Below are 17,807 nucleotides of genomic sequence, written 5' to 3' on the forward strand. Positions count from 1 at the left end.
TAGAAGCAAGTGTCAGTTTTATTTTACAGTTCTGCAGTATTGACATTAACATACAAAACATGATTTAGGAAAAAGAAATTTTGTTAAATATAAAATTCTGTAATGTCCTGGATACTGAAGATGGAATCTTCAAGTCATGTTTGGGGAATGCCAGAGTACCATGTGCAAGGTTGTGAGGCTCTTCTTTGCACAGTAAGTCTCTCCTAGGACGGTGTGTGGCTCCGTGTGGTGTCACGAGGAGCCCGGTGCCTCCCACACCAACGCCGCTGCCGAAGGAAATCAGGACTTCTCTGACATTAAAACTGAATCAAAGGCTGTAGACAACACTTTGCAAATGGCTTGTGCTTGTTCCTAAAAAAACCAAACATGCATGTTAACACCTTCTGAAAAACTTCTAAACTTCTCAAAACTCATTTAAAGCAGAGTGTGTCCTTCATTTTGCTTTGTGAGACCCAGGTATCACCTGTCTGGCCTGCAATGACATGTAAGAGCTGTCTCAAATGAGCTCTTTTGAACCAAGTCAGCATTGCTGGCTGTCAGCATTGCACAGCACCAGCATTCAGAACCTCATTTTTTGTGTTCCCTCCAGTGCTGCCAGCCAAGAGTCAGTGTTAGCAGAGCATCCTGACAATGAATTCTCCTACTCATAAGAAGGGATCACCTCCTTTGCTTACAAATATGGTTGCATGCTCTGTTATCAGAATTGTTCCTCCACCCCTTCCTGCTCTACACCTTAAGAGATTTTTGTTTTGTTTGGAATTACAAGTGGAGATTGTCCGTAGGTGCTGCCATAGCACCCTTTAGACTGGACAGAGCTTTCTCAGGTGAGTACAGTCACTGGCAATTTTAGGGAATGTAGGTGTTTTCCTGAAAACTGATCCAATGTAGGCAGCAGGGCTGTTTTCCCCTCCTCAGCCAGCACACATTCATACCTTTTTTTTTAAATTAAGCAATCCTCCTTCTGCCAAAAGTCTTCACAAGGGCTTTCAGTTTTAGAATCTCCCTTTACTGGAATCAGAATTCCAATACCTAATTTCAATACTGAAAGCATAAACTCTTACCAAACTATTGCACTGATATACCCAGAGGCTGCATTCTTCAGAGGCTGCATCTGTTGTCTTCAAAGCCAGTAAACTTTTCCCTGCGCCCAGACCATCATCATAGCACACCATCCTTACAATCAAATAGAGAGCATGCCTATGTAACACATCCTGAAAGCACATGGCAAATAAAAGTTACTCTGGAACAGTGCAACAGATATTTCAGTTTTCCACGCTTTTATTCTTACTTACAAAAGAATACTTTAGATTTATTTAAAGGAGAAAAGTTTTCCTTGGTAATTTTTTTTTTTATTTTTACTTGAGTGTTTAGTCAAGATTTTAAAGAGTGGTGGTTAAGCACAAGTTTAGCTTTAATTTTTGCTTCTACTCCAGAAGTGCATTCCTATGTGGACTATGAAGACAAGCTGAGAGAGTTGTTCAGCCAGGAAAACAGAAAGCTCTCAGGGATACTTAGGGGCACCTTCCAGTACCTGAAGTGGGTCTGCATGAGAGCAGGAAAGGGACTTTTTAAGGGGCATGTAATGACAAAAAGGGGATTTGAATGGCTTTAAACTGAAAGAGTAGATTTATAGTAGGTTATTGAATTTAAGGTAAGAAATTCTTTACTGCGGGAGTGGTGAGGCACTGGAACACATTGCTCAGAGAAGCTGTGGATGCCCAATCCCTGGAAGTGTTCAAGGTCAGGTTAGAGGGGGCTTTGAGCAACTTGGTCTAGTGGGAATTGTCCCTGCCCATGGCAGGGAGGTGGAACTAGAGCATCTTTCAGATCCCTTCCAACTCAGCCCCTCCCATGATTCCATGGTGACATTCCTGGCCATAATCTGAAAGTGCACATTCACTTCCCACCAACACTCAGTCAGCCTCTGCGACAGGTGGGACACTCTGTCCTACTGGCACAGTGGTAACTTAAAACAACTTCTTACTTTCCCAGTATTTTTCCCCTGTCTCAGTCTTGGGAAGGATACACACAAGAAACTGTTCCCAGAAAAGAGTATAGACGAGGTCAGTTGCTTTGGGGGGCAGTAGCCATGTGGCTGTAGCCAGGCTGTTTGTGACCTAAGCCACAGGATGTGTCCTCACTCTTCTACGGATCTCATCTGGGAGAAATCTACTCTCCATCAGAGCCTCAGGATTTCCACCTTAGTCCCAACACTTCTGATTTTGGCCATTCCAGAGAGGGATTGGTAGAAGACATCCAGTACAAGGTCTCTGGAGCTGGACCCTACACAAAGCCTTTCTTCTCCAGCCATCCTGCCCTCTGATCACACTCATCTGGTCTATTCCAGTCATACTATCTCCATGGTCTTAGGAATTCTAGACAGCTCTGTTTCTGTGTTCATAGCATCAAACATCTGCCTCTGTCAGCTGAAGGGTCTAAAGAAATGCCCACTCGGATACAGAAGCAGTAAAAATGGGCAGTGAGCTAGCTGCCTGCCTTGGAACCCTGGAGGGAGAGACCTCCACCACAGCCCTAAGGTCACCTTGCTGGAAAACATCTCCATCCTGACGCTCAATTGGCTCATCGCTCACATTGCTCTCACCATCAGCAATATCACACCATGCTCAGGGCAGCTGGAGCGTGCCTGGAGCTTACTGCATCCACCCTCCCATCTCTGTAAGAAAGATGTCAAGACTGTTCACCAAATTACTAGTAACTCTCAAGGGTTGCTTGCTTGGAACTTGCTACAGTCCTAAAGTGTATATGGATTATCACTCAAAGAGGGATGATATAATTATTTTGAGTACAGTCTCCTTGTAAATTAATTTCTTCCCATCCTTTCAGTATCCTGGAACTCTGTGAAAAGAATTTGGTGAACTAACATGCTGAAGGACAAATTAAATGCCTACAGTGACACAGATGCAAAAAGCCAGAATTTGGGGAACAATGCAATGCAACAAATTGTCAGGGCAAGCTACCTTAACCGCAAAAGGCTTTATCTGTTTGTGCAAGCTTGCAATTTGAAGACAGAAAAGCAATGGATGAAAGTCCTAAATTAGTTATTTGATCTTTATCAAAGCACAAACTAATTTAAATAATAGTGTACCCGATGTTTTTAATGAGAGTTAAGAATTTAGGAGAGCAAAAACAGAATTCAAAAGAATTCAAGGTCTGAATAACAAGTACTACCCTTCCTCCCAGGCATCAGAAACAAGTGTTTTCTTTTCTGAAGGGACCAAAGGAAACTTTTTGGCTCTCTTCAGAGCATTCAACTATTAAGCAATGCTGTTCTCTGTGCTCATACTTGAGGCTTTCACGAACAGGCATCGCTGGGTTGTTGATGGGTCAAGGCTTCATAAGGCCAAGTATTTATGGTATCTGGGGCTCTGAGGGCAACCAGAAGGAAACCACATGGCTGCAACACAAAGCTACACAAAGGCAACTGGAGGGCCCTGGGGAAGAGACCGGATTTTTATTTTTAGCAAAGAAGCTGCTTGAAGTGAACTAAAGGAAAATAAACTACATGTAGGAAAGGATGCAAACAAAAAGTAGGCTTGATCAATAAAGTGCAATCATGAGGTTTTAATGCTGAACTGAACTCTAACTCTTGGATTAGGAGTGCAAGGATGGAACTTAAAAGAGCTGGGCAACTCAGGTATTCTTAAAAAACTCCATCCTTTGTTTTTCCCTCTTCACAGAAACACCAAGAGGAACTGCCTTGCTAACCTGGGCTGAGGAACCCGTGGTCTTGGCCACCACAGTCACACTACTTTCCCCTATTAAATAATGATGCCCAAAGAGTGTTATAAAAGACTTGCTTGCCTTTTGTCTGGTGCTCTATCTCAAAAGGAACAGCTTTTTGTCATAAATCCAGGAAAACACAGCCTGTGGAGATACGACATGAAGCACTGCTGCTGGGAGAGCTTGTTTGTTTCACTTTTGTTTAAAGCCAGAAATGATATTTTGGTCACACAGATCATCTACCAGAGAAATAAATGAAAGCACTTATCAACTCTCCTCAGAAAGACAAGTTGGGTGAAGCACTTACATACTGATCAGATGTGGAAACTTTAATGCCATATTTGGAAACTCCCATAATAAACTCCTCTTCACCTGGAACAAAAGGTAACTTTCCATCTTGCTTTGGAGGGAAACAAACAAAAGCCTTTAGTGCAGACAGAAGAACATGAACAATGAAGATACATAACAGAAAACATATTTATGTGTACTTGGGTCCACTGGGTCAGCACCACCACAAACCCTGCTCAGATCCTGCTCTGTGGGGGCTGCCCAGTGCTTGCCCAGCCTCTTAAGGTTATGTGAAATACATTCAGAGGAGACTGGACATTAGGAGGCATTTCTTTACTGAGAGGGTGACCAGACACTTGAATAGGCTTCCTAGAAAAGTGGCTGATGCCCCAAACCTGTCAAGAGTTTAAGAGGCACTTACACAATGCCCTTTACAACACATTTAACTGTTTGTCAGCCCTGAAGTGGTCAGGCAGTTTGGACTGGTAGTCACCGTCGGTCCCTTCCAGCATTCCCATCCCTCTATTCCATTCTGCTCTATTCTACTGCAAATATCACATGGTTCCAGAAAGGAATTTGTCATCTCATGGGAGAATATGGCCCTGTGGTCAAATCAGGTTGGCTGAAAAATCATGTATGGCCTATCATGCTGCCTTGACACAAGGTGATCCATGTTCCACTGGCAGCACGTTCACTGTTTAGCTGCAAAAATAGTTTTAGCAAATATTCAGAAATGGCAAGTTGCTGCACAATAAACAGACATTCTGTGTTTTAAAAAATATATAATCAGATACCTAATGAGAACAACCAGTTATGGCTTTCAGTACAAAAGTAAGTACAAGCAACCAGAGTTTGGCGAGGATGACCCAAATATTATTCAGCTTTTTCGGTCACAGATTCACGAGTGATGAAACTTGCAGAAACTTGACATCTTCCTCTATGGGAAAACTTTTACAATACTAAAGAACCTGGGGAGATATTCCTTCCTGGATACTAATCCTAATCTTGCTGGAGGCAATGTAACAGCTTTCAGCTGGGACTTGTTCAATAAGGACTCATGAAAAGGGCCTAGGCTCTGAGCCTGCTTCTGCAGAATGGTTCTCTGAGTGCATCTTCTCTAGTCACCTAAAATTACAGAACTGTGATGGCCTTTGAGGCTCATAGGTTAATAGTTAATTATGCCACTTTCTTCAAGTAAGTCTAAAATGTACAGATGTCAAACCACAGGATAAATAAAAAAAACCCACACCTAAGTTCAAGATGTTTTGACTTTGTTGGTATTGCCTTTTGTAACCCACTTACCTGTGCAACATCTATGTAATTTATCAAGTCCAGTGGCCCTTCAAGACTTTTGCTCTCATTGTATTTCAATTTTTCAATGGCACCAACATATTTAACTCTGAATTCTGCACATGTATCAGAATTACTATTGCTTTGTCCTGCAACAAAGTAAAACAAAGCCATTCTGAAGACTTCCAGAACTGTAATGCTATTCTAATTGCCACTGACAGGGCTGAGATAATAAAATCCCTAATTTTGCAGACTTTCATCAAACACTTACCACAGTATATTAACTCCTCTTTAATGAACTGTACTGGATTGATTTAGAACAGACCCTTGGTAAAGGCAACAGTTTTGTACGCATACATGATATTGGTATAAACAGCACTGTTTATGCCAATTCAAATTTGGAGTTAACAATGATCAGAAAACATAAAAAACCATAAAAAACATTAAAAAGCTGGTTCTACTCTTTGAGGTCTATTTGTTTTAAATTAACTGTTTGGTCCAACAATGATATATTGGTGACTAAATTTTACTAACCAGTAAAATCAAATCTTATTTCCATTATTTTGGTGCAAATGTAAACTTAGAAAAGCATAAAACAGCCCTCCAAAAAGCTGTACAAGATTTGTGCTGCTAATAGACTGGTAGCACAGCTAAGTTTTTCTTCCTCAGACACTTTTCCTCAGACACTTTACTTTGAAAACAGCGACTCAATCCTAGAAGAATTGTAAATAATAGAAGCCTAGGGCTGTGCCTGCATTAGTCACCAGTCTGCCTAACAGATTCACTCATATTACTGAAAATACTTATCTTAAGCTTTTCCACTTTCTGCTGTTTTATACCAAGACAGAAAGTTAATCCTGCTCCATCCATACCTGCTCAAGCTGTGATTACATACCTGAACTTTTTGTGGAGTCTGTATCTAGGCTGGCCACAGTACTAGACCTGGAAAGTCCCCCAAGACTGGAATCTACAGACTAAGAAAAAAAATCACCATCAGAAAGTTACTGGGAATGTGTTAACAATTAACTTGGAGATGTCCTGCCTTAAGTCTTTAAAAAAAAAAAAACCCTAGAGTTTATGTTCTAGTTACTTCAGCAGCACTGAAAAATGGGGAGGAAAAAACATCTGTTTCTTTCCTGAAGTTATCTTTCTACCTCAGTGCAGATTGGACTGATAAAAGTTCATCAGGAACCCTTGAGAAGTCCACAGATATTTTGAAAGAAGGAGGAAATGACAGAAGAAGAGAAAATGAACCTTAAGGTTATGTCCAGAGAAAAAGGAAAAATAAACCTTAGGGTTATGTCCAAATTCTTCTGGTACTACAATTTACATGAAGAAATTGATGACTACATGCTTGTCACCAATACTTAAAATAACACAGCAGTGCAGGGGAAAAGAAACAGCACCTTGGAAAATCCAGAATATTCAAGTGACCATTCTAAAACAAATCAGACAAAACGAACACATTATTCAAAATTAAGAATACTTTTAGAGATACTGAGAAACCAAAAAGTACTGAAGAATAAACTCATTCTTGGTACCTAGCAGCAGGCACTGTCCTTAAAGAAAAAATTTAAGAACAAATGTGCTAGTTTTCCTTCAAACCTTTCAATGTGCTGCGAGAAAATCTTGTGTTTGTGCAATTCACTGTGGAAGTGACTGAGTATTCATCTCAGAATACCTGGGCTTTATGACTGATGGGTATTTTTAACTCTCATAACACAATCTGAGGAATGGAAGTAGAAAGTTCTCTTTGTGGAGCATGGCATTTTATGGAAATCACATCCTACCATCAGTGCAAGTGAACCACTGAACTGTTAACTTGGAACAAACCCTAGTGCTTCACAAAGAGAATAAACACCACATCCAGCTTACCTTGCTTTTAGTGCTGATTTCACTGCTTTGTGAGCTGCTGCTGCTGTGTCGCTTCTTTCCTTTTCTAAACATATTTTCATAATTGGATCAAAGAAGATCTTCTAAGTAGAAAAAATAATGAAAGCCTGTCATATCATCAAAAGAAGGAGGTCCAGGCAAATACCAGTGACTGTGTTCAAAGTGGACCAAAACTGGAAATTGGCTCAGGACTCTGTGAATGGAGGTAAGAATTTTACTCTGATGCTCTTCCTGTGTGACTGGGGAAAGTTCCTCAAGCTCTCTGCTAAAACTTCCCTATCCTTCTGAAATACCAAAAAAGGCTACGCCTGGTTTACAGAGTGTTGCAAAGGTCAGTTTCAAAGCACAGATAGATTGAGAAACAAGGCAAAATTTAAAATTTATTCCCACCTAAATATTAGGTGATTTTTGCTTATGAATACAATCTAAGTGCCCTATAAAGTGCACACAATACACTCCCTGCTCCAATGACTGTGTTTCCAGGAAAACAAAACAAAAAAGCAAAATCTATTTCCCCCCCACCACCACCACCTGACTAAACACCCCCCCAAAACCAAACAAAAAAAAACCACAAAAAACCCTGAATCCCAACCCCAAGCTATTTCTGAAAAACTATTGACTGGAATACTCATAGGAGCAGCCATTACCACTTAAAATTCCTGAAAATTAAGCAAAATCCGTGGTACATTTACTGCATTAGAACTGAGTTCCTGGGAGTTCTGAGAGATTTCAGAACCCTATTTCCTGTGCCTGCCCCACTAACACCTTGCTTCACTTCAACTTTGGCTGGCCAGTGTCAAGCAACACGATGCGGGCTCCCTGGTGCTCTGAAACCCTATTTCTCAGCTTCAGAGACGAATTATTTTCATTACAAAACTTCAGAAACTTTGACCAGGTGGAAAAAAACAGGACAACGGATGATGACAACCTACAGAAGACGGCTCACACTGCAGAAAATAACGAAAGAAGCACAAGGGGGAGCCTAGATGTGCGATGCTGTGATGGGACGCAGTCCCTAGGCCGTCGCTGTTCCGGCACTAAGCAAACACCGGGTCCCTGGCGGACTAAAAGCCACTCAGGGCAACCAGCGGTGGGCAGGGCAGGGCGGTGTCCAGCACACCTCGAGCCCCGGTTTCCAGCGTGGATGTGCCGGCGGCTCCGCACAGTCCTGCGGCCGCTCCAGGAGCGCCTCTGCCGGCTGCGCAGCGGCCTCCGAGGGGCCTCAGCACCCGCGGCTCCCGAGCGGTCCGGGTGCGTTCCACGGGCCCTCAGGAGCTCCCGGCCTTTCCGCGGAGCATCCCCGCCCCAGCGGGTGCGGGGGGCGGCCCGGGTAGCCGAGCAGGGCAGCACCGCATCCCGCCTTCGCTTCTCTCCCCGTTCCTCCCGACAAGTGACAAAGCGATGTGGCCGCTGCTTACCGGGCGCGCCGGGCCCCGCTGGCTCCCACTGCCGATCCCGTTCCCGCTGCCGCCGATGCCGATGCCGTTCCGGGTCGCGCGGGGGGGGCGGGGGCGGCGCAGGCGCGGCGGGGCGGCGGAAGGCAGCGGAAGGCGGCGCGATGGCGGCCAAGCGCAAAGCCGAGGCGCTGATCCCAGCCGAGGAGAGCGACCAGCTGCTCATACGGCCCCTGTGAGCGCCCGGGGCAGCCGCGGGCCGGGGGGCGAGGGGGGCCGGGCCGGGGCCGGGGCAGCGCCGCCGGAAGCCGCCTCATGCCCTGGCAGAGGTGCCGCTGCCGGCTGAGGGTGTTTGTGATAGCGTTCCCACAAGCGTTGGTTTGGGGACAGCTTGAAGGTGCTACTCCAGGCTTATTCGGCCCGATTTGTTACTTAGGTGAACTTTAATTGTACGTGTCAATAGTTTGAGACTTGAGTGCTCAGTAAAAAACAGAAGAGGCTAAAATAATTTCCTCAAACGGGTTGGTTTTATTTCTGCTGCGTTACTTAGGGCCTCATTTCCTTTGAGATAACTACAGCTCTTCAGGTACTTCGGCTAGCTGAGCTTAAAAGGGCCGTGCAGTTTTTATTTCTGCAGAGAAAGATAACCCCGGTGAAGGCATCCGGTGCAGTTACATCTGTGCCGTGTGGATTGTTTCAGTCCTCATGACTTTGATATCCCTTTGCAGAGGTGCTGGCCAAGAAGTAGGAAGGTCTTGCATCATTCTGGAGTTTAAAGGAAGAAAAATAATGGTAATTATTGCATGGATATGTTTGTATGCCCTCTCAGTGTGCTACTTCAGATCACTGAAATTATCTGAAATGCTGCAGGTTAAATTCAGCCTCTGCTCTGAAGTCAGATGCAGTGCTAGAAAAGGCACATTTTGTAGCCTTCTGGAGCAGTATAGCATGTATGACATGAGGCACTACGGAGGCTGTGCTGTAAAATAAAACCCTCTCCCCATAAAGAATGTATGTGCTTCCAACCTAAACCATTCTGCTTGGAATCCAATGCTAAGAGTAATGTTTAGTGAAGAAAAAGGGTTTTTTTGTGTGATGCTAAAAGTTACCAGTCACTAATAACAATGTCATAGACCAAAATGGAAGAGGGTTTTTCATGCATACTGCTAGAAGCTTTAATTTTCTTTCATTTTTCAGCTTGATTGTGGAATCCATCCTGGGCTAGAAGGAATGGATGCTCTTCCTTACATTGATTTGATAGATCCAGCTGAGATTGATCTCCTCCTTATTAGTCAGTAAGTGGCACCTAAAAGCCCAAATAACTTGAGGTCGTGGTCTGAGCTGTGTTCTCTTGTAGGTTTTTAAGAGAGGCTGAAAAATAGGTGTTATTTAGATGGCAGGGGAAAATTCTAGTTTCTGGGTTTTTAAAAAAAAGTTTGAAGGATCTCCATTTAGAATTAATGACTGAATATTGAGGATATTTATTCACTTTTGACATTACAGCTCTTCTCTGAGGTCACTCTGATTTCTGACTGTTTTACAGCCTAGCCTGCTTTAACACCATTGTGATAGCTTGTGGAGTGAGTTTTCTACACAAAGACTGCAGAAGAATATTGGTTGTGTTTTCTAATGTGTTGGCTTTGAATTGAAAAGGTTCTTAGAGACTTACACAAGCTTTGAATGTGGTCTATGTATTGCTTAGTGGCTGAGAGACAAGGAGAGCCATTTCTAAATGATGTAATCAGTAATAAAAAGCTCTCCATAAGATCCTGAGCTTTTGTGGTATATGTTTGCTCTACCTGTATTTCAAAAGTAGTTTCTTAAGATAGGTCAAACTAGAAGTGTGAACAAATAATTTTCAGAGATCATGTTGTATTCTGTAGTGTGCAACATGAAAAATTAGAATAATGTTTATAGCTTTCTTTGATGTTTACTGTCTCTGGTTCCTGTTCCTTTTCTCCCTCTAAATTTATATGGAAATTACAGAAAGGAGGTAATTCTAATACTATAGAATAAAACCTTGTCAATTAATGGAGAATTTCTTGTATTAGTTTTACCTTTTCTTGGTCATGTTTCCTGGTAGTAGTTTTCTGTAGTTACCAGACTGCAGAACGTAGATCAGCACAGTTATCAAGGTTGAAAATTCTGTTTCTAGATTTTCATGACACCATGTTAGTCCAGTGAAGTAGTGAAATATAGATATTATATATTAGTGTTGTGTAATATGAATGTATTAATTGGATTTGTGTGTCTATTTTAAGCTTCCATTTAGATCACTGTGGGGCTTTGCCGTGGTTTTTACAGAAAACAAGTTTTAAGGGAAGGACATTTATGACTCATGCCACAAAAGCTATTTACAGATGGCTTCTTTCAGACTATGTTAAAGTCAGGTAAGTTAATCTATGGGCTGTCTCTTCCTGAGTTATTTTACCTATTATTTCCGTTTCCAAAGGGAAACTTAAAGTGAAGCTACCAAAAGTAGCTGGATGAACCTGGATGTTGTCTTAAATTGCAACATTACATATAACCAGGTTAGAAGTAATGAATCATTTTACTACCTCATGGATAGTTTGTAGTGAATATTAAGCTCCTAGAGACACAATTCACATGTTAAATATACAAATATATAAATTTGTACACAGACAAATATGTATATGTATATACAAATATGTATATTTGTACATATACAAATATACATATTTGTACATATACAAATATTAAATATACAAAGAGGGATCAGTTACTTACATGTTGGGGTTTTTTCTCTCTCCTGTGTTTTTTGTTTTCTTGTGTTTCATGCCTTGACACATTATTTCCATGTGGCTGCAGTGGTCCTGAGTGTATCTCAACTCAGCTATTTTGAGCTTGGATCAGAAACCTGATGAAAAGTCCTCTTTTAACTTGTTTCTTCTGGGCTGGTAGGAAAATCATGGATCCATGTGGTTTTTGAGGACTGCTACATGCTAAGTTGCAGATCTCTGCCCAGGGCTGGGAACCTTTTGAGAAACACAGAGCAGATTCTTAACTGAAAAGACTCTCCTAGCATGGCCTTTCAAAAGAAAGATACTTTAACTCTGCTTAAGTGACCTACATTAGGGTAGCTGGGCTTGATTTCTAACGTGGGAGACATGGTGTTACTGAATGGAAATCTGTCCGTGGGGAAAACACAGGAAGTTTTTTCCAGCTGTTCAGAGGAGCTGATATTTGGCCATTTCACTTGCATGCAGTAACATCTCAGCAGATGACATGCTGTACACAGAAACAGACCTGGAAGAAAGCATGGACAAGATCGAGACCATCAACTTCCATGAAGTGAAAGAGGTGGCAGGAATCAAATTCTGGTGCTACCACGCAGGCCACGTTCTGGGAGCAGCCATGTTTATGATTGAAATAGCTGGTGTGAAGGTATTTTCTCTTTCTTACAAGTTGAAATCAAGCCTGAGTACTAATGTAGTCATTAATTATTATTGTCTCTTATGCCCCACCACTGTGGCTGGAGCTGTCCAATAGGCTTGGACTCAGGTCAGGGGGAGAGGCCTTGGCTTAGGACATGTATTTTCTCACTGATTAACACTGGCAAGTGACACAGATCAGGTAAGATGTTTGGATTGTATGAGAGTCTGAGACATGACTCAGATTTAGAACCACTAAACTTGTAGTTTCCCTTGCTGGGCTGATCAGAGGCAGGTGGTAGCTGAGGCAGTTGTGTGGAAGCTGCCTTTTAGTAAAATCTGTGAACAGATATTTGTTTCTGTAATTCTCACTTAACATTTCTACCTGTCTGAAGTTCTTATATGGCATTTGTCAGTGTATGTGAGTTATATTTTTCTCATAACACTCCTGTGCTAAAGTTCTTAAAGAAATAAGATTAATAATTTTAGGCACAGAGGGATTAAGTAAATCATATAATCACAGGCAGCACTGTGCCAAAACCACAGTGAATACATACTTGAAACACATCTCATGAATTGGAGTTCAGCAGGATAATCACTGTCCAAGGAAAGTTTCACACAGCCCTGAAGAGGGAAGAGAAAAGGTGGTTTTGAGGCTTGCTGCCCAGTATGACTTTGTTCATGATTTATAATGATTGAGAATTATAAGGGTTTTAACTTTAAAAAAATCCTAGAAATAGAACTGAGTTTACAATGATCACAATAAAATTTAGATCTCTTAAAGTTTCTTTTTTGGTTTTTTTTCTGATTGAGTCATGATGAAGAAAATTTCCTTCTTACTATGCATGACTCACATAGCTTGGATTTTAATATCATTATTTTCATTTATTCCCTGTGATAGTAGCTTAACCTTGCAGACCAGGTGTCTGCTGTCACTGACTGTATGTTATTTATTATTCACATTTTCATCAGTGGAATTATTGTTAAATCAAAAAATGTCAGTTTTGAAACCATCAATTTAGGCACAGAGAGTTGCATTCCACCCTGCAACTGAGAATCCATTAAAAATAAATAACAATAAAAAATTACTTGTTGGTGTATTGGGGAACATGACTATTCCATTTGGAAAATCAATTAGATTACAGGATGTTTTTTTAGTATCAGAAAATATTAAAAGAATTTCTAATACATAATTTTATTGGATTATTCATTATATTTGCATTCTGGTATGTAAATGCAGTTTGATCTTTGATTTACTTCCTTGTAGGAGTTGCTGTATTTTATGTTATGTCTATTTTTACTTCTTTGTGGTCAGTGCAAGTATGCAGAAGGCTGAAAATGGCACCTTGCTATCTGAAATGAAAAATAAGAGCTTAATAATTGTTTACTTGGTTTTGTTGGAATGATGTTACTGCTTGAAAAACCTTTACTATTGAAGTTTAAATACTTGTAGTACTGTTGACCTAAAATTGTAAGCACTGCTCTCATAAGAAGAGTCTTATTTAAAGTACAGCTGACCTTTTTATCAGAAATTCATTAAAACCATCTTTGCACAGCCTTTTAAAGGCTGCTGACTGGTAGAACCTGTAACCAGAGCACCTGCTTCTCTTTGTCTCCAACAGCTGCTATATACAGGTGATTTCTCAAGGCAGGAAGACAGACACCTGATGGCAGCTGAGATTCCCAATATTAAACCTGATATTCTTATAATTGTAAGTTTTGCAAAATTATTTCTTTCTGTTAGTGATTATGAATTGTGTCAGTGATTATGAATTATTCTGTTAGTAATTATGAATTAGGGGTATGATTTGATTAAAGCCAAAACGGAATGACAAAGACAGTGGCGATTTAGTGGTAGTGATTTGTGTTAAATATCCACAATACTTGGGTGCTCAGAACTCAGACATTGCTTCCCATTGTATTGAAAAGTCTAATTAGAGTTTTATGATTCTTCTGATGAAGCTCCTTAAGGCTCTGGACAGACCTTTCTGAGACGGGAGATTTATTAGATTTTGATTTGTGTTATACCAACCCAAATTTAACCAGACATCTCTTTCAGTAGATCCTAACCTGCTTCCAGATATGTTAAGAATTTTTTCTTGGTGGAGGTGCCCTGAGTGTTATTCCATATTTTTGTTTTGTTTTCCAAGTGAAATTATTTTATTCTGAATCCATGTTTGGAAAACAGCAGCTCAAGGGAAACTTTATAAGTAACAGTTTTAGATGGAAACAAACACTGGTAACTTTTAAAATTATTTCATTTGTTATGCCCCTTCTAGTGTTCTCTATAACTGATAATCTAATTTTAAAGTCACATCAAAATCTTGTGTTTTGTGTAATTCCTGTATTTGAAGTCCAGGGTTAAGCACATGTACCACTATAGGCCCTATCAGTGTGATCATCAAAGCTCTGGCAGCATTTCCAGTTAGGAAAATAAGTGTGTTACATTTGAAACCTCTTAAAAGAAGCATTGAAATTATTAGCTGTAACTTCTTTAGTGCCAACAGGATCTGTCTGTCTAAATTGCTTGGAGGGATTTGGGAGCAGGGAAGTTTTGGTTATTTGCCTTGGCGGGGTGGTTTTGGGAACTTGGGGGAACTTCTCCCTCTCTTTGACCTCTCTCCTTCCTTTCCCCAACATGTTAACACCAGTATGCTTATCTGCTTTTTTTTTGTTGGGTTCAGAGAAGATGAGGAATTACTCTGTGTGTCAGCCCTTTGGGTGCTCTGTCTCTCCATCTGCAGGAATCCACATATGGCACTCACATTCACGAGAAGAGGGAAGAGCGGGAGGCGAGGTTCTGCAACACCGTTCATGACATCGTCAACAGAGGGGGCCGAGGCCTCATCCCTGTGTTTGCCCTGGGCCGAGCTCAAGAACTGCTCCTAATCTTAGGTATGGACCTTCCCAGCTGCTCTTAATGGAAAGGCACAGAAAGGGATTTAGAATGTTTTCAGGTATCTTAATTCCTTGAACAACTCTTCAGGCATTTTGCAGCGTGTTATTTACCTGATAATTTCATATATAATGCATGTTTATTCAAATGCAAAAGGTCTAGTAAACTATACAGCAGTTCTGCTTTGTGAAGTAGGATGAGAGACCTAGAAAGGAGGAGATGATGGTGTGGTAATATATGCTTGGCTTTTGAATCTTTTTGAATCAGGATTTCAGCAATTACAGACAATTGTTACAAATAGAAAAATAACAACAAGTTACAACAGCAACTATTTTACTTAAATCGTACTGCTAAAAAAAGGGGTATATTTTCTTCTGAAGTTCTGCTATTTATGCACTTTAATTTACAAACCTGTATGAAAATCATTTTATAGGAAAAAACTTAGAAGACAATAGAAGACACTTCTAACACTTCTGAAGTCCTAATAATAACGAAAAGTAAATTAGGCTTTTGAGCAAAAGTGAGTGAGAGCTACCCATGAACAAAACAAGCTACTTCTCATAAAATATATAGATAGTTGTTACAAGGTACTTAAGAAAAAACAGCTTTTAAGTAAGTTATTCCCAGGCCTCTCTTCTTCCATTTAGCACATTTAATTTGTACTATGTTACATGATTTTTTTCACTAGTCTTTCTGCTCATTCAAAGGCCGACAAGATCAAAAGAAAACTATCTCAAGCTTAAAATGCTTATATTTAGGGGTGTTGAATATGAAGTGATCCCTAAACTACTTGAAATCTTTCTCACTTTTCATTTCAGTTTAGCTCAGTATTAAAAACTAGTTTGTTTTCAAAATGTCTTACTAGTCTATTCAAGTGTTAACAAGAAATTCAGATCAAGGCATGGGGTAGTATTTGATGTTGTAGAATTATTTACTACCTCTCATTGATTGTGAGGTGGGTTTTAATTTATAGAGAACATAAAAACTGAACATTTTCGACCTTGTGTGGTCATTAGGTTGTAATTTGTTAGCCTCTCTTTGCTGTATGTAGATATTAAACTGAGTTTCTAAAGTTAAGCTTGAAAATATATCTAGGAAAGCTAGACATGCAATTGGATGCTTAATTAGGTAGAAAATGCAATTGCATCTCACATGCCTAAGCAGTTGAGCCTGCAGGCATCTGTGTTTATTTTTCTTCTTTCTGTAACTGTATGACAAAAATAAATTACTGTGTTATGGTATAGAAGATTATGATGATGAATTCAGTTTGTGACTGGTTATGTTTCACTGGCTGTTCCCACCTTACACCTAAGCTTATTAAGGTAGCCATGGCAGTGAGGCTCTCTGAAATGTTGTGAGAAGCTTTGCCTGCAAATCTGAAATGTTAGGTAAAACCACATTGTAATGTCATTCTAAATGGACAAATACAGCCAAAAGAGCATACCTCTATTTTTGGACTATTGTGTCTCAATTGTGCAACATAAATATCTTTCAGACTAGCAGAAAAGTATCAAAATGGGAAAATGGAGAAGCTACTTTTGTACAGCTGCATTCAGATCTCTTCTTTGTGTTTAGGAAAGGTTATGGCTACTGTCATCAATGATAAAATAAGTTGTGGTTAATGGAGGCTCTTTTCTTGTTTTTGTTCCAGTTGGGCTTGTAAAATATAACTGATAGTGCTGTACATAAAGCCAGGCTTGATAATTGAGTGTTTCCTTCTCACCTTGAACTCCACGGATTTATTTTACAGAATGTTCATACAGTGAATTCTCCTGAACAAATCTGTGTGCAGATGTCCCTGGCTCTTAGATGTAGAATTAATATTTGACAGGGACATAGAAGCTTTGTTTTACTGTCATAAACTCAGACTTACTGCAGTGTAGTATCATGTATACTTTATAGCTTGTAGCTGAAGGTGGTAATTGATTGAAATTTGACCTGCAAGAAGGATCTGAAGTTCACCTTTGTCATGTTTGTTTGTCTGTTTGTTTGTACTGGTTGTGTATAGTTCTAGCTGGTGACTTTTTTAGAAAAGCAGATGAAAGCAAAGAGGCTGTGATGGTGATTTTCTGTACTAAAAATGAAAAAGCCCACTGGTAAATCTGTTTTACAAGAATTGCTCATGTTTTTGAGAAGCACATACTTTATAAATAATCCTGTGGACAGAATTTTGTGTTTTGTTGTTTGGTGGCTGGGTTTTTTTTTGTTTTGTTCTTTTTTATTATTTTGTTTGTTTTGTGTTCTTAGATGAATACTGGCAGAATCATCCTGAACTCCATGATATCCCTATATACTATGCCTCCTCTTTGGCAAAGAAATGTATGGCAGTTTATCAGACGTATGTCAATGCCATGAATGACAAAATCCGCAAGCAAATTAACATCAACAATCCTTTTGTTTTCAAGCATATTAGTAATCTGAAGGTAAGCTTGAGATTCTCACAAAAAGGTCAATGTGGCAGAAGAGTTGATATTTGTTCAATAGTTTGCATATTTAGTATCCTGATATCACAGAATATTCTGAGTTGGAAGGTTCACACAAGGATCATGGAGTCCAGCTCTGAAGTGAGTGGCCCCTCCAGGGATTGAACCTACAACCTGGGTGTGTTTTTAGCACCATGCTCTAATCAGCTGAGCCAATCAATAGCCTTATATCCTAATAGATTGATTAGGTGCAGGTTTATATCTGATAAACCTGGTTTATATCTGACAGCTTTTATCTGCTGTCCTAGTGCTTAGAGGGCTGTTTGAAGGAAGCTTATGCCCCAACACTTTTTCCACTTCAGATCCCTGTGCTTGCAGTTTACTCCTTGTGGATGAATTTTCCTGCAAAGAAAATTCAGCAGTAAGATGAGTTTTCCTGCAAAGGGCACTTTTTGTGAGGATGGGGTATATTCTGTGAAGCCAGGGCCCT

At 40.3% G+C, this 17,807-nt stretch overlaps 2 protein-coding genes across 4 annotated transcripts in view; one reads left to right on the forward strand and one right to left on the reverse strand.

Moving 5' to 3' along the window:
* On the reverse strand, positions 1-8,725 carry ITGB1BP1 (integrin subunit beta 1 binding protein 1). Of its 3 annotated transcripts, none has more exons than XM_009095067.4 (7): positions 8,631-8,725; positions 7,195-7,295; positions 6,215-6,293; positions 5,332-5,468; positions 4,049-4,141; positions 1,062-1,211; positions 1-351 (listed from the first exon to the last, which is right to left on the reverse strand). In XM_009095067.4, exons 2-7 carry the CDS (start codon positions 7,264-7,266, stop codon positions 280-282), a joined length of 603 nt encoding a protein of 200 aa, XP_009093315.1. In that variant the 5' UTR covers positions 7,267-7,295; positions 8,631-8,725; the 3' UTR covers positions 1-279. The 3 variants fall into 3 exon arrangements, with proteins under 3 accessions (XP_009093315.1, XP_018776233.1, XP_030091783.1); XM_018920688.3 differs by having other exon boundaries at positions 7,195-7,292; positions 8,631-8,714; XM_030235923.2 differs by lacking the exons at positions 6,215-6,293; positions 7,195-7,295; positions 8,631-8,725 and having other exon boundaries at positions 4,049-4,113; positions 5,332-5,474.
* Positions 8,671-17,807, forward strand: part of CPSF3 (cleavage and polyadenylation specific factor 3) — a 19,812-nt gene continuing 10,675 nt past the window's right edge. Inside the window, 9 exon segments of the mRNA XM_009095087.4 lie at positions 8,671-8,724; positions 8,726-8,841; positions 9,335-9,398; positions 9,804-9,901; positions 10,868-10,996; positions 11,834-12,011; positions 13,621-13,710; positions 14,743-14,893; positions 17,142-17,317. Of these exon segments, the coding sequence (XP_009093335.3) occupies positions 8,686-8,724; positions 8,726-8,841; positions 9,335-9,398; positions 9,804-9,901; positions 10,868-10,996; positions 11,834-12,011; positions 13,621-13,710; positions 14,743-14,893; positions 17,142-17,317 (1,041 nt within the window). The 5' untranslated portion in view covers positions 8,671-8,685.

The sequence above is a fragment of the Serinus canaria genome, chromosome 3 (genome assembly GCF_022539315.1).
Source record: "Serinus canaria isolate serCan28SL12 chromosome 3, serCan2020, whole genome shotgun sequence".
Lineage (NCBI taxonomy): Eukaryota > Metazoa > Chordata > Aves > Passeriformes > Fringillidae > Serinus > Serinus canaria.